Source organism: Protopterus annectens, chromosome 4.part0 (assembly GCF_019279795.1).
Source record: "Protopterus annectens isolate FY-2018-M chromosome 4.part0, PAN1.0, whole genome shotgun sequence".
Classification (NCBI taxonomy): domain Eukaryota; kingdom Metazoa; phylum Chordata; order Ceratodontiformes; family Protopteridae; genus Protopterus; species Protopterus annectens.
The window spans coordinates 290804445-290819728 of record NC_056733.1 but is presented as its reverse complement, the minus strand read 5'-3'; the positions used below and the strand labels follow the sequence as shown (position 1 = coordinate 290819728).

General features: G+C 37.3%; 1 protein-coding gene across 1 annotated transcript in view; it reads left to right on the top strand.

Annotated features, from left to right (window-relative positions):
- Positions 1-15284, top strand: part of KREMEN1 (kringle containing transmembrane protein 1) — a 972602-nt gene that overhangs the window by 809372 nt on the left and 147946 nt on the right. Inside the window, exon 5 of the mRNA XM_044068274.1 lies at positions 4273-4426. Within this exon, the coding sequence (XP_043924209.1) occupies positions 4273-4426 (154 nt within the window). The remainder of the gene's footprint in view (positions 1-4272; positions 4427-15284) is intronic.

Here is a 15284-nt window from a genome sequence, read left to right as displayed (position 1 = left end):
TGTTACTGAAAAAAATATAGTAAGTGGGCTTAGAAATATTGTTTAATTAAACAAAGTGTACTTTCAGTTTACAGGCCATAATTTAATTTCTTTCAGGTAGTCCAGATACTGGTAGATTGTATACCATTAGACTTAATTAGGCAGAGCTGTCATTCTGGGGAAACAAGCAGCCCTAGTTTCAGTGAAAGCTCTGTGGTTGCTTGCAGGTAGGAAGTTGCAGGATGTTGATGCAATGTGTTTTATTTATTATTTTTAATGCATTTGTCATTTCAAAGCATGGTTTTCTTTGATGCAAAAGAAGGCAGGACTGAAAGAGCCATATAATGTTTAACTGACAATAATGGGATAGAAAGATTATAAGTGATGTATAATGTTTGCAGCTACAGTTGTTTCAATGCTGTCTGTGATGCATAACTATTTTTGGGCCTGTGTCCCACTTTTATTTTTCGTTTTGTCCAGATTTCTTGCTCTAAGGTTGAGAGGTATGGTTCTATACTAAATCAGAAGTTGTATTTACCTTGGAAGACTTTTCGGCATAATTATGAAAAACAGAGCCTTTTTAATATCTCTGCTTATTTCCAATATAAACTGCCATATAACCTTGCAAATAACCTTCTTATTAAGCTACTTTACTTCTTTTGGAATTGTCAGGTATGATTCATCTGTTCGGACATAAGCATAGAGTGCTAATGTGACTTTTGATTTCTTGCAGCAGTCTGTGGTTTACATAATCACAATAACTTTTCTGTGTTTCTGGGTGTGTAATTAGTTTGACAGTTTTAAAGATGTTTTCCAAAAATAAATAAATATATAATAAATAAATAATCCTCTTGAGACTTTGAACTATTGACAAAGTCTGGGAATTTGTTTTTTTCAAAAGCGAAGGTCAGCATTACAGCTCGGTAAAGTGTCAGTCTGTGAGTAACTTCTGCACAAATTAAAATGTCTGAATGTCAAATGGCTTTAGATTGGGGGGAAGTTTATTTTAATTTATTTTATTTTACATTTGTTTACTGGGAAAGTCCGACTGGACACAGGTCCATTTTCAGCGGAGGCCCGGGGAGAAAAGCTCCAAAAATAACACCAAACAATATAATACAATACATGAGAGAGAGACAGCAAATTATGGATGTAGTACTCATACAATATGGCAGAAATTACATCTCGTAACAGTGAGAATCACTGAGGTACAGAATAAACTTAAAAACATTTTTTTTTGCAGTTATAATCACAGCAAGGCAAATATCAATGAGTTAAGTTTTTAGGAGAAAGCTGTTTGTACATAGCTGAAGCTCTGAAACAATCTTTTGGTATGGATTAACCTGGGGATTGACACAAGTTATATGTTTACACCAGTATGTAGCATTATAGTTTATGGTTTTCTTATTGATTTACTTTTTGCCAATCAGTTGTTGATGGTCCTTTTGGTGGTTGGAAATTACATGGATGAATCCATCTCTATTATGATTTTTTTTTCAGATATTTTGACTTCCAATTTCATTCAGTGGGTTGGTGTCATGTGATTACTGAGGGTGCCTATTTTAAAAGTAGGGGCTTGTGTGTGTGTGTGTGTGTGTGTGTGTGTGTGTGTGTGTGTGGGTGTGTATGTAAGAGAGAGAGAGATTTAATATGTATACTGAATATAATTTTGCAAATGGAATTCTTAGTTAAACATGCCCCTCTTCTTGGGCAACTAGACTTGAGTAACCAATATTAGATCTTAGCCATCCAGCTGGGAAAGGTTAGTATGTGGATTTTCCATCTGGTTTGATGAAGGCTATGCTACTTACCCAAGGACTACATTTATGGCTATCCATCCAGCCATCGTGTTGCTGAACTATATTGTTTGATAATGAGAGTCGCTTTTACAGAAGTTGAAGGTTTTGTGTCAAGAACCTGTCCATAAAAAGTGGCTTGTTTATGTTGCAGTGAAGGCTGTGGTCTTTGTAGTGAGCGTTTTAAGTATAACCAGTATTTCTGAGGTAGAGGACGTCTCTTAAGGCAGGATCTTTCTTAGCCTGGAAAGCAAGCCAATGATGAAATTTATAGGGGCCAGTGAGAGACAGAGGAAAGCAAAAAGCTTTTTAGGCTGTTTGGATAAGTAAGTGAACTTAGTCCTTTGACCTTTTTTGTCAGAAATGGTTGTAGTCTTTCTTTTGGCAGGGTGTTTTGCTGAGGCACATGCCAAAATGGGCACTGCACTCAATAATGGCTCTTGTAAAGGAAGAATACAGGGATGTTATGATCTCCTTGTCCATGGATGAGATACCCTTACTAATGAAGTGGGCCATGTAAAAAGATTTCCTTACAACGGAGACAATGTGGTAGTCAAAAGTCAGGTTTCTATGAACCTGGGTGCCCAAGTACCATATGACTTATTGTGTGTTTACAACATTGTTATTAATGTGATAATTTGTGGGGACATCACTCTCCTCAAAGGGGATGATGATGCATTTTTTGGCATTTAGCTTGAGGCCATATTTCTGGCACCAGTTATTTGTTTGGGTGAGACCCTCTTATAGCTTATTCAGAATTGTTTTATTAAGCCAGTAATGTGAATTCTTTACTTTATTGCAAATTTGTTGGGTTATTTTTGTGGATTATAGTACTGTAGGACTGCTGATGTTGACATTTTACATAGTTGGACTGCTGGAATGGTTTTCCCAGTGAGAAATGCTAGTGCTGTAGTGAATATATATATATATATATATATATATATATATATATATATATATATATATATATAAATATATATAGATATATTAACTAAGATGTTAGAGTTAACTGTTAGATTAGAGAATTAGAATTAGAATGATAATTAGAATTTTAAGGCAAATATTAGGCATTTATTACATTTATTCATTGTTCAAATGCACCTACAGTACAGCCAGGAGGTCGACTGTGGTCTTCCGGAGCAACAAAAGAGTTAACTATATGATATATTTTATATGCGGCCCCAAGACCATTTCTGTTCACTCAATGCGGCCCCAGCAAGTCAAAAGGTTGGACACCCCTGCTTTAAATACAGGGACATGGTTGAAGAAGTTAAGATTTGCAGAACCATTAGCAGTTCATGAAGCGACATTAACAAAAATGTTTGTGTTACTTAATCTGCATAAGTCTGCAAAGAAGCTATGGTAAGAAAGGTAAACGAATAAAAAGCAAAACGTGCAGTGAATAATGTAACGATTCATTAAAGCTATGAAATATTAATGGTGCTTTAATAATTATGCTAATACTACCTATATTAAAAATAAACCTAAATCCAACTTCTTGTGTATTTGAAATTAAAAATTTATATGTAGACATTTTAGCAAGTTTATATGCTTGATTCAAAACATCCAAGACTTTTAACAATATTAACTATAAATGCTAAGAGTTTAATGTTCATTTTGAGTTAAGAAAGACCTGAAAAAATGGAAAAAAGTAAATGTTCTGTTGTAGCAAATCAGTGATATTACTTTATTCAGAATGTAAGAATGAAACCAGATTTAAATTACTGAGCCATAGCCTTTTGCACTATACAGGATGTTTATCACATTCTGCTTCCTATCGAACGTCCTGAACTGAATAACTGTATTCATCTGTTTGTTACTTGACTTCTTAAAGAGTGTTGCATTTTCCATGGATGCTGCAAAAGGATGCTTGAAATGCTGCATGTCATCTCTAATATTATGAGTACATTATTGTTTATTTTTTTTGACAACTGAGAATGCTGAACAAGCCATATTTCTTGGCCTGTAAAGGTCTTTCCAAATAATTTGCATTATTTCATCAAAGTTTCATTCCCAAATCTGAAAGCAACATGGTCATAAAAAGGCAGAAACTACAAGCCACTGAAAAGAGATATAACCTAATACTGCAGTGCACAAAAACAGCAAAACACATAGCACGCTTAAATGCACGTCATTCTGCATTCTAACATTCACTTTAAAACAAGTAGCAATCACTGTCTGTAAAACAGAGCTCCCTAGTATCTGATTGTCATCCCCTCTGATCTGCCAGCCATACCTCCCTCCCTTTTCCTTCCATCATTTTCAGTTTTAGATAAAACAAGTAAAACTCTTCTCACAGAATACATTTCTCAGAATACAGGTATATGATTAATAAAGTTGTTTAATACAAGAATTTCTTGCATTGTACATGAAGCAGTTAGTCAGCTAGATGTGATAAATCAGTCCCCAGTTCTTATCTGAAATTTATTGTCCGGAAAAACACCGTTGCCTGAATGTTTAGGCAGGGTATGTGACTGTGTTTTTTTTTTTTTTGAAGCTTGCAGGGATGGAGTCTGGATATGCATGTTTCTGCGGGAATGATGCAGACTACTGGAGGTATGGTGAGGCCACCGGCACAGAATGTAACAATGTCTGCTTTGGAGATCATACACAGCCTTGTGGTGGAGATGGGCGAGTCATCATGTTTGAGAGTAAGTGTAGTGCTTTCATTGTAATGTTCCTTATCTCTTTTCATGGCCAATGTACACAAATTACAGCATTTTAGAGAAAATCTCTCCAGTGTGAGTCACATTCCATAGTTTGAGCTCCAGTCACCAGCTGCTGAGTATGCACATGGTTTTCTGTTAGTATATTTGTGCTGATCCCTAGAAGTGTTGTTACTTATTAAACAGCAGCCAAGATTATCAATGCAACCTGTCTCACCAAATTATGTGCACAGCAAGGCCTAAAATACCTACCCATCTTACTGCTAACCGAAGTTTTATGCTCTTACAATTTTACATACATTTTTCTAGATATTCTCAGTTTAACAATTTTGCAAGTCTATACCTCATGAGTGTTTACAGAACTCCATATATGACATAACAAACACATGCACTTTCTTCTATATGTCCATTGTTCACTCCTTTAGATGTCATAGTTGATTATTGTCATTACAGTTTCTAGTTATGAATGCAGGATGCTCTAATTATTCTTGCACCAGATTTTACTTATGTCTTAAACAGTACATTGCCTTCTGAAAAATGTTATTCAGTATGCTAATATCTAAGATGCCCTATTGTGTCATGCAAACTCCTGCAACTCTTTGGAGCACAATGTTTACAGAGACCCTTCAGAAAGGTATTATTATCTAAGTTACTTCTTTAAGATTCCTACCCATTTCCCGAAATTCTTACATCTTTTTGGTCCCTTTCCCACCTAGGTGGTTTTCTGTTTATGATCAATGTTGTTCCTGTCACATGTTCCTCTGGCCATCTCCAGCTACAGAAGTCAACAGCACCTTCCTTTTCTAACTGAAAATTAACCCACTCCCCTGTTAAAAATTAGCTGGGATTTCTTTCTGATTTGAAGAAGGTGTTCCTGAGATTTTACATTTTGTAATATTCATGTACCCCTGTTAGCATCCAACTCTATAGTCTTTGCTGTAACAAAGCCATTGGACAGAGGCAAGCTTAGAGCAAGTAGGTTGCACACTGAACAGCAGTACTAAATGTTAGCACAATCTAACCTAGTGTAATGCTAAACCCCAGAGAACACCCAAGGAAACCTGTGTATAACCCAGGCCATAACCTACAATAGCCCTCCCAAGTACAGGTCTGAACAACATTGATATGCAATTTTGAAATGTCTCCGTAGTCCATTTGATAGATATGGGCATCCTGAGATAATGCTGAAATTGCCTCATTTTTACAGACAACCATTTAATCCTTAAGGAAACAAGCACGGTATGTCAGAGATGCACAGACACCATTTCACTGGAGGAAAAATCTTACATATAAACAAGGTTGTCAAGAACACACACACTACATCCACCACACATAGTGTCCATCACAAACATAGACAAACCTATGTCTGAGACACTAAAAATCAATCTTCCCAAATCTCAAATACCTCATAAGCCTATAAACAGCAATGCCTACCATAAGCAATCTGTAAAGCACTCATCAAAAGCAACACCAAACACCACACATATACCTACACGCAGTGGAGGCCCAAGAGGAAAGCCAAGTGGACTAGTCAACACATTACCCTGGACTTTTGTCATGGGTGATTCCATTGTACAACACACAGATGCCCCACTCACCCGAATGAACAAGAAAAAGAAGATAACAGTTAGTTGCTTAGCTGGAGCCAGGATCCATTAAGTTATACATGCACTCAGGTCACTACACCAAAGAGAGCAGTATGATTCTTTCATAGTCCATGTAGGTATTAATGACCCCAGATATATTTCACTGGAGTATGTGAAGAGAGAAGTCGTTATGTCTGAATATGTGTTTAAGACAAGTATGTGCCTTATACTGAGCAGCATTCAGCTATCACAAAGCATGATGCCTCAGTATGAACAAACAATGATTCACTTCAATAATTGGCTTAGTTTCTGGTGTCTTTTCAGTGGGATTAAATATTTGTCAGCAAGGGAGGGCATGGTTAACAAACCACATTGCTTTGCAAAGGATGATCTGCATCTGTCTCCTCTATGTTTCCAAATATTGGCTAAAACTTTATCTGCCCCCTTAGAGCTTTTTTGTAGTCAATGCCAACTTGACAAACCTACTGACATAGCTAATGTAACCCAAAGAAACCTACAGGTGTTACTACTCAATTCTAGGAACCCAAATAGGAAACTCCACACCCTACAAACTTTCCTTGCTCTGCAGAATATAGACAACTGTGCCATTAACAGACTGCCATCCACTGAAAGTATTCCAGCAGTGCAAGGCTTCTGTGTCTTTCACACATTTAGACCATCAGCTATACAGACCGGGACAAAAGGTGGAGGAGTCTCAATTTATATTAGCAACAAGTATAACAATATATTGGTTAAACAGGACAATGCCCTGTATTTTATCCATGTGTAAATCATTGTAGACAAAGTCTCATACCATATCCTAACAAGCTATAAGTCACCCTGTATGTCCCTAGAATCTCATAGCTCATACCTAGATCTACTGGAGACACTCACCATTAAACCAAATACCCTATTCATGGAAGATTTTAACTACTCATCTATAAACCAGGAAACATACACAGTTTCATATTCACATGCATAATGATTCCTGTACTTTATTAGCACAAGTACCCTTGACCAAATATTGTGCACACCCACCAGAGGTTCGAACATACTCAACCTGGTACTCACAGATATGTGAGAGTGCTGCACCCGCTCTCATGTCACTTCCTCACTGGTGAGATCAAACCACAAAGTTGTCTCCTTTAAAAAAAATCAACTCAGTAGCCCCAGCAAACCTTGCAACAACAAGGAACTATTCAAAAGCAAACTACATCCAATTAAGCAATAGTTTGTCAAAATTCAATGCCCCTCCCAAGTCTGACTTCACAGCAACCTAAGCAGAATTTTTCACAGAGACTCTGTCCAACCATGTAAATGTCTGTATAGTGGCTGCTGCACCTACTATAAGGAATCCCAAAAACAACCTCTAAAAACAAACCACACTGGTGGAATCCTAATCTTAATAGGATACATAAAAGGAAAAATGTCTTGGCTAAAATCAGGAAGAACAACTCCTATAACAATGGGTGCTTCCTAATTAAACTAAACAGGTAAATAAGAGGACTAATTAAGTCTGTCTAGGCCAAATATGAAGTCAAGCTAGCCTCACATTTTAAAGACAACCACAAGGCCTTCTACAGCTATGTCTGAAACCTCAAAGGCAGAGCACCTCACTGGCCCTCTTCAAGAGAAATCTTGATGAGTGCATAGGAAATAGAAAAATTCACCCTGGGGATCACTCCAGTTGCTCTACTCAACAGAGGCACTGGGAACTAAGTTCAGGTTGCATGATGCCAGGGTAATCCTATGTGCTAGGCTTGTAAAGGTTCCAGGGCCATTAGCCTAGTACACAACTATGAATCTATGAACATCAGTGTGCTAAACTGGTGGTCAGTGGTACCACTTTTAGTGAGCAGATTGACAGAGCAAATTTGCTGGCTGACAAATTCAGTTCAAACTTCACCTCCCACTCCCCCAACTCCTCTCATGAAATACTTAATAGAATAACCCCCCCCCCCAACTATTAACAGGGAGCAGGTTCTGGTGGCGCTCATGAAGGCCAAAAACACAGCCTCAGTTTGCCCCGACAATATCCTGGGATGCCTCTTAAATAGCTTGAAACATGAACCTGGAAACTACAGAGAGAAATCCGTGTAAGGAGAGGATCATTTACTGTGGTTTTCTCTGTTTTATCAGCTTACAACAGTATTGTGACAGCCTACTTTTGACTGTCAGCATCAGTCAGTATTTTTCATTAGTTTTCTTCCTTTTGATTTTTATCAGTGGCCATCTCTGATACAGCACTTTAAGTAATAATGACAGGCTTGAAAAGGTAGCTCATTCTTTTCAAAGTAACAGCTGTAGTTCAGGGTTCAAGTGTGAGAAATCTGACCCCTGTGATTAATAGGTGTTACTTGGACTGAGCGGTTTTGTGTTGCATTGAGTTTTTAACAATGTAGCTAGAATTAGTCTTTGATGTTAATCTTCCTCCAACCTGTCGACTGGCCTCAGCAAAATACTTTATGCAAGACTGTAACAAAACACCAGAACAAATATGCACATTTACAGAAAATACAGTGAAGACAAAATTACAAAATCAAACACTGATGTACAATCAGAAGATTAAGATAAAACCATTTTCTTTATTTTGGCACTTGAGTTTGGAAAAGACAACTAATTTATAATAAGAAAAAAATAAATTGTAGGTTGTTTTTTCCTATTCATTTTCATCTCAAAACTAAGCTTAAAAGCCTTGCTTTTGTTCAGACTCTAGGCTGCACTTTATCTGAGGTGTGATGCTGGCAATCTGTGACCGATAATGCACATGTAAATGCCATGAAGAGCCATTGTATATTTGAATAGCTTTGTAGTTGCGGTGGTGGTGGTGCTGCGGTAGCGTTGTCGCCTCACAGTAAGATGCTGTCCGGTTCGATTCTCAGCTAGAGCGTCTTCTGCGTGGAGACATGCGAGAATGGGCATACCTTCGTTGAAGGTTGTGTGTCAGGGCTGGCAACTCGGCATGTAAAAATCTATCTGCCAATCATTAGTGGACCGGAGTTCTGCTGTGGCGACCCCCTAACTGGGAAAAGCCGAAAGACACAACAATAGCTTTGTAGTTGGAATAAATGACCTAACCTAATTACTCTGCCACTTTTACTAGCTTTCATTATATAAAAGATGGTGAGACAAATGCAAAAAAGAAGGGCAATCAGAAATAAGATCAGACATAAAACAAATAGAATAATTACTGAATGATGCTTTTTTTGTGTGTGTGACATATTTAGTGTTGTATTACAAGGAAGGAAAATAACGTTTTGGAAAGAAAAAGAAAACAAACTTGACATTTGAGTAGAGTTCTCCTTTATGTCCAAGAGACAGGAGCTACCACAAAGAAAAATAAAATTAAGAATGACTTATTTCAAACAACTGCAACTTATGTGCAGTTCTGTTCATATCTCTCAGTTGGCCAGATTTTTTTCAGAATGTCCAAATTTTTTACTCCAATTTTTGTCTGTTCCTTATAAAATTTGTGTTTTTTAAACAAGAAGTATCTTTATTAAATTATCATGTGTCGTGTATGACATAGACCCTGTTACATTTGTATGAATGACAATAACCCACAGCAACTCAATCTCAGTTGCAAACATTATACATTCCAAACCATCCAGACACAATTGTAGCTGCAAACATTATGCATCACTTTTAACTTATCCGGTCATTGTTAGTCAACCATTACATAGCTCATTCAAATCCTTCCCTCTTTAAACTCTCGTTCCTCTTCTGCATGTATTGTTCCCATAATTCCCAGTTTTCCTATGTAATTTGCACCTACCTTTTACCAAACTTCCCAGTTCCTGTTGTTTTATCTCTGTTCCTATATTCACAATGTCTAGTAAAGCTGGTTTAGACTTTGATTTCCATTTTCTAGTAATTGCTTTTTTTGGCAGCCACCGTAATTAGACTCAACAAGGCCATAGTATGTCTAGGCAATTCTGATTTTGTGTCATATCTCAAAAAAAGTATTTCCTTAGTTACTCCTAGTTGCTCACCCAGCATCTCTGACAGAGCAGTCTGTAGGGAATCTTTAAAGTCTGCCAACTCATTACTCTCCCAGAAAATATGTTCCCAGTTACCCCTTTCTTCCCCATCACACCTACAACATTTGCTGTCTACTTGAGGAAAAATTCTTTGGAGTCTATTTGGAGTATAAAAATACCCATGTAAACACTTCCAAGCAAATATCCTAAATCTTCTAAACTTTGTTGCATATTTGGGAGACATACATATATCTTCTGTTGTTTCATTGTGAATTGCATATCCAGTCTCTCTTCCCAATCCATTCTAATGTCCTCTGATTCTTATAATTATCATGCAATGTTTGTATGGTCTACTAATTATTCCTTTTTAACAGTAACTTCTATTCTAGATTCTACTAAAAACTCTACCAGTGCTGGTCTTTCACTTAGGATCCTCCTATTTCTTTCTCTTTGTCTGTATTCTGATATCAATCCTTGATTGGGAAGGCAATCTTGATTATGGTATTTAAAATCATGAGGTAATCCTCCCTTTCTAACAAGACTTTTTGCTTGGAGATGACCTGGTGCACTTAGCTCAGTCTCTACTCTTTTCACAGATTTTTTGAAATGTTGTCTTTCTAGTACAGTAAAATGCCACTATGGATATGCACCCCTTGATGCTGTTATAGTATCAAAGTCAGAGATGTACCCTACCCCAGAATTATAGCTTTAGTGCCTTCCTCAGAAGTAATCAGCCCCTGATTATTTCTCAAAATTTGATAAACATATTTTTTGTCACATTTATCAGTTCAGCAGCATGGAATTTGGACTAATCATATCAATATTTTTTTCTAATAACCACTTTCATGCTGGACTATTATGTTTCACACTTGCTATGTCATTTAAAGCAAGAGTAAATTTCAATGGGATATCATGATTATTTTGCACAAATTTTCCTTGTGAAATCAAGGTGAAGCAAGGCCAACTTAGATTTCAATTTGCGCACATTAACATCTCATCAGGTAATAGTCAGGTTATTTTTTTCATAATAATATGTTCAGAGTTTATTCTATAAAAAATCACATTAAATGCACTTAAAGAAGCCAAACCAGTTTCCCCATTCTAGGAGCAAATACTGTCTAAACAAACAAGTAACCTGAATACATTATCAATAAGCAAAAACATATTAATTCTGATACATGCAGTCTGGCCCTTTGTACCTGTTAGCAGTCACTTACGCCACTCTTTGTGCTGATTATACCAGTTAAGACTGTAGCCACTTAAGTAAGCCTGAAAGCTGTGCACACACCATAAACAGTTTTTAACAAGCTTTACAGGGTCTGTAAATGTGTATTCCTCAACTTTAGGGTAACCACTTTTGTTAGATTCATTGTTCAACAAGACCAGTCCTTGTATGACAACTTAGCTTTAATATTCCAGTGGGAATATAATAGCATTTAGTGTTAGAGCCATCATTAAAATCATAAGAAATTTTAGCAACTATTTAAGATACCAATGGGCCAATGAGGTTTGGAATAATTTAGCTTATAAATAACAAGATTACTTAACATTTTTGTCTGAGATATGAGACAAGTTTACAGTCTCAAAATATAAGTTTTGTAAGTCATATCTCTATTAAAAATTACATAGTATAACAGTAGGCATCTTGATGTAAAGTAGTTTGAAAGGGGTGACATTGGCATTCTGACTAATTATGAATTGTGTATAACTTAGTTTGGCAAATGAACTACAGATGAATCATTATGTCATGTTTGAACCCAATTAAGGATGATATTTACTTGACAGTCTAGGACTTTATATAAAAGTCCAGTAGAAATACAGTAGACAAAAAATAATGGATCATTATAAAATTTTGAAGACACGGGACTTAGTTCAGAGAGAAATTCTTGAGTGTATAGAATATATCAAAACAGTTGTAGGAAGTATTTACCACACTACATTTTTATAACAATTTTGTATTAAGATTTTCCAAATACAAAAATTCCAAATCTGTAACAAAATGCTCACTGTGAAGTAAAATAGTCTACCAATGCTAATGATAATCAGTAAGAGTGAACATATGAGAAGCAGTAACAGAGACCTAGAACCAGTGAACATGTGAGCAGTAGTAACAGAGACCTAGGAACAGTGAACATGTGAGCAGCAGTAACAGAGACCTAGTAACAGTGAACATGTGAGCAGCAGTAATAGAGATCTAGTAGCAGTGAACATGAGAAGCAATAACAGAGACCTAGTAACAGTGAACATGTAAGCAGCAGTAACAGAGAGCTAGGAACAGAGACCTAGGAACAGTGAACATGTAAGCAGCAGTAACAAAGACCTAGGAACAGTGAACATGTGAGCAGCAGTAGCAGAGACCTATGAACAGTGAACATGTGAGCAGCAATAACAGAGACCTCGTAACAGTGAACATGTGAGCAGCAGTAAAAGAGACCTAGTAAAAGTGAACATGTGAACAGCAGTAATATCAATAACAGAGAGCTAGTAACAGTGAACATGTGAGCAGCAGTAACAGAGCTAGTAACAGTGAACATGTGAGCAGCAGTAACGGAGACCTATGAACAATGGACATGTGAGCAGCAGTAACAGAGACCTAAGAACAGTGAACATGTGAGCATCAGTAACAGAGACCTGTGAACAGTGAACATGAGAGCAGCAGTAACAGAGACCAATGAACAGTGAACATGTGAGCAGCAATAACAGAGACCTAATAACAGTGAACATGTGAGTAGCAGTAACGGAGACCTATGAACAATGGACATGTGAGCAGCAGTAACAGAGATGTATGAACAGTGAACATGTGAGCAGCAGTAACAGAGACTTATGAACAGTGAACATGTGAGCATCAGTAACAGAAACCTAGTAAAAGTGAACACGTGAGCAGTAGTAACAGAGACCTAGTAACAGTGAACAAGTGAGCAGCAGTAACAGAGAGTTAGTAACAGTGAGCATGTGAGCAACAGTAACAGACACCTAGTAACAGTGAACATGTGAGCAGCAGTAACAGAGACCTAGTAACAGTGAACATGTGAGCAGCAGTAATAGAGACCTAGTAACAGTGAATGTGAGCAGCAATAACAGAGACCTAGTAACAGTGAACATGTGAGCAGCAGTAACAGAGAGCTAGTAACAGAGACCTAGGAACAGTGAACATGTGAGCAGCAGTAACAGAGAGCTAGTAACAGAGACCTAGGAACAGTGAACATGTAAGCAGCAGTAACAAAGACCTAGGAACAGTGAACATGTGAGCAGCAGTAGCAGAGACCTATGAACAGTGACCATGTGAGCAGGAGTAACAGAGACCTATGAACAGTGAACATGTGAGCAGCAATAACAGAGACCTGATAACAGTGAACATGTGAGCAGCAGTACAGAGACCTATGAACAGTGGACATGTGAGCAACAGTAACAGAGACCTATGAACAGTGAACATGTGAGCAGCAGTAATAGAGACCTAGTAACAGTGAACATGTGAGCAGCAGTAACAGAGACCTAGTAACAGTGAACATGTGAGCAGCAGTAACAGAGACCTAGTAACAGTGAACATGTGAGCAGCAGTAACAGACACCTAGTAACAGTGAACATGTGAGCAGCAGTAACAGAGACCTAGTAACAGTGAACATGTGAGCAGCAGTAACAGAGACCTAGGAACATGAACATGTGAGCAGCAGTAACAGAGACCTAGTAACAGTGAACATGTGAGCAGCAGTAACAGAGACCTAGGAACAGTGAACATGTGAGGAGCAGTAACAGAGACCTAGGAACAGTGAACATGTGAGCAGCAGTAACAGAGACCATGAGTTCATATTGATGCTCATAAAAAATAATGATTATCAGCATAAAGCATATTTCCTCATGTCCACATAGAAGTACCCAAAAATAAATAAATAAAAGACTAAGCAATGTGGACTTTGACAAATAGCATAAAGTTAATTTTATTAGGGTGACAACATGTAAAAATGTCAGCCAAGTTAAACATTTACACAGCTATCTGCTGAAGTATGTCTAATTAAAGAACAGCTTCTACCTAGTTTGGTATCAATACCTGATTAGTGCACGGAGCATGGTGATCATGCTCCAATATTCAAAAAAAGACAAAGCAGTTAAGTGTCAGAGTGGTGCGCAACCCAATCTTAACAATTGTTAAGTGCCCCTTGCTAAAGTTGTTAAGGTCGGGTCTGCCACCAAGCAATAAAATCCACTAGTACTGACCAGCAAATGATGACAGCAGAAAAAAAATTGTTTCTGCCTGTTGTCCATACCAGTAATGTGTCCCCAACTTCCTTAAATACTTAGCTGCTAGAATAACAGGTTGTGTTAGCATCCATTTTCTGAAGAATATGAACTCTGAAACTCAAATGTATGTCATTATTTTGTGACTTCAAGCCATAGTATGTCTAGGCAATTCTGATTTTGTGTCATATCTCAAAAAAAAGTATTTCCTTAGTTACTCCTAGTTGCTCACCCAGCATCTCTGACAGAGCAGTCTGTAGGGAATCTTTAAAGTCTGCCAACTCATTACTCTCCCAGAAAATATGTTCCCAGTTACCCCTTTCTTCCCCATCACACCTACAACATTTGCTGTCTACTTGAGGAAAAATTCTTTGGAGTCTATTTGGAGTATAAAAATACCCATGTAAACACTTCCAAGCAAATATCCTAAATCTTCTAAACTTTGTCGCATATTTGGGAGACATACATATATCTTCTGTTGTTTCATTGTGAATTGCATATCCAGTCTCTCTTCCCAATCCATTCTAATGTCCTCTGATTCTTATAATTATCATGCAATGTTTGTATGGTCTACTAATTATTCCTTTTTAACAGTAACTTCTATTCTAGATTCTACTAAAAACTCTACCAGTGCTGGTCTTTCACTTAGGATCCTCCTATTTCTTTCTCTTTGTCTGTATTCTGATATCAATCCTTGATTGGGAAGGCAATCTTGATTATGGTATTTAAAATCATGAGGTAATCCTCCCTTTCTAACAAGACTTTTTGCTTGGAGATGACCTGGTGCACTTAGCTCAGTCTCTACTCTTTTCACAGATTTTTTGAAATGTTGTCTTTCTAGTACAGTAAAATGCCACTATGGATATGCACCCCTTGATGCTGTTATAGTATCAAAGTCAGAGATGTACCCTACCCCAGAATTATAGCTTTAGTGCCTTCCTCAGAAGTAATCAGCCCCTGATTATTTCTCAAAATTTGATAAACATATTTTTTGTCACATTTATCAGTTCAGCAGCATGGAATTTGGACTAATCATATCAATAT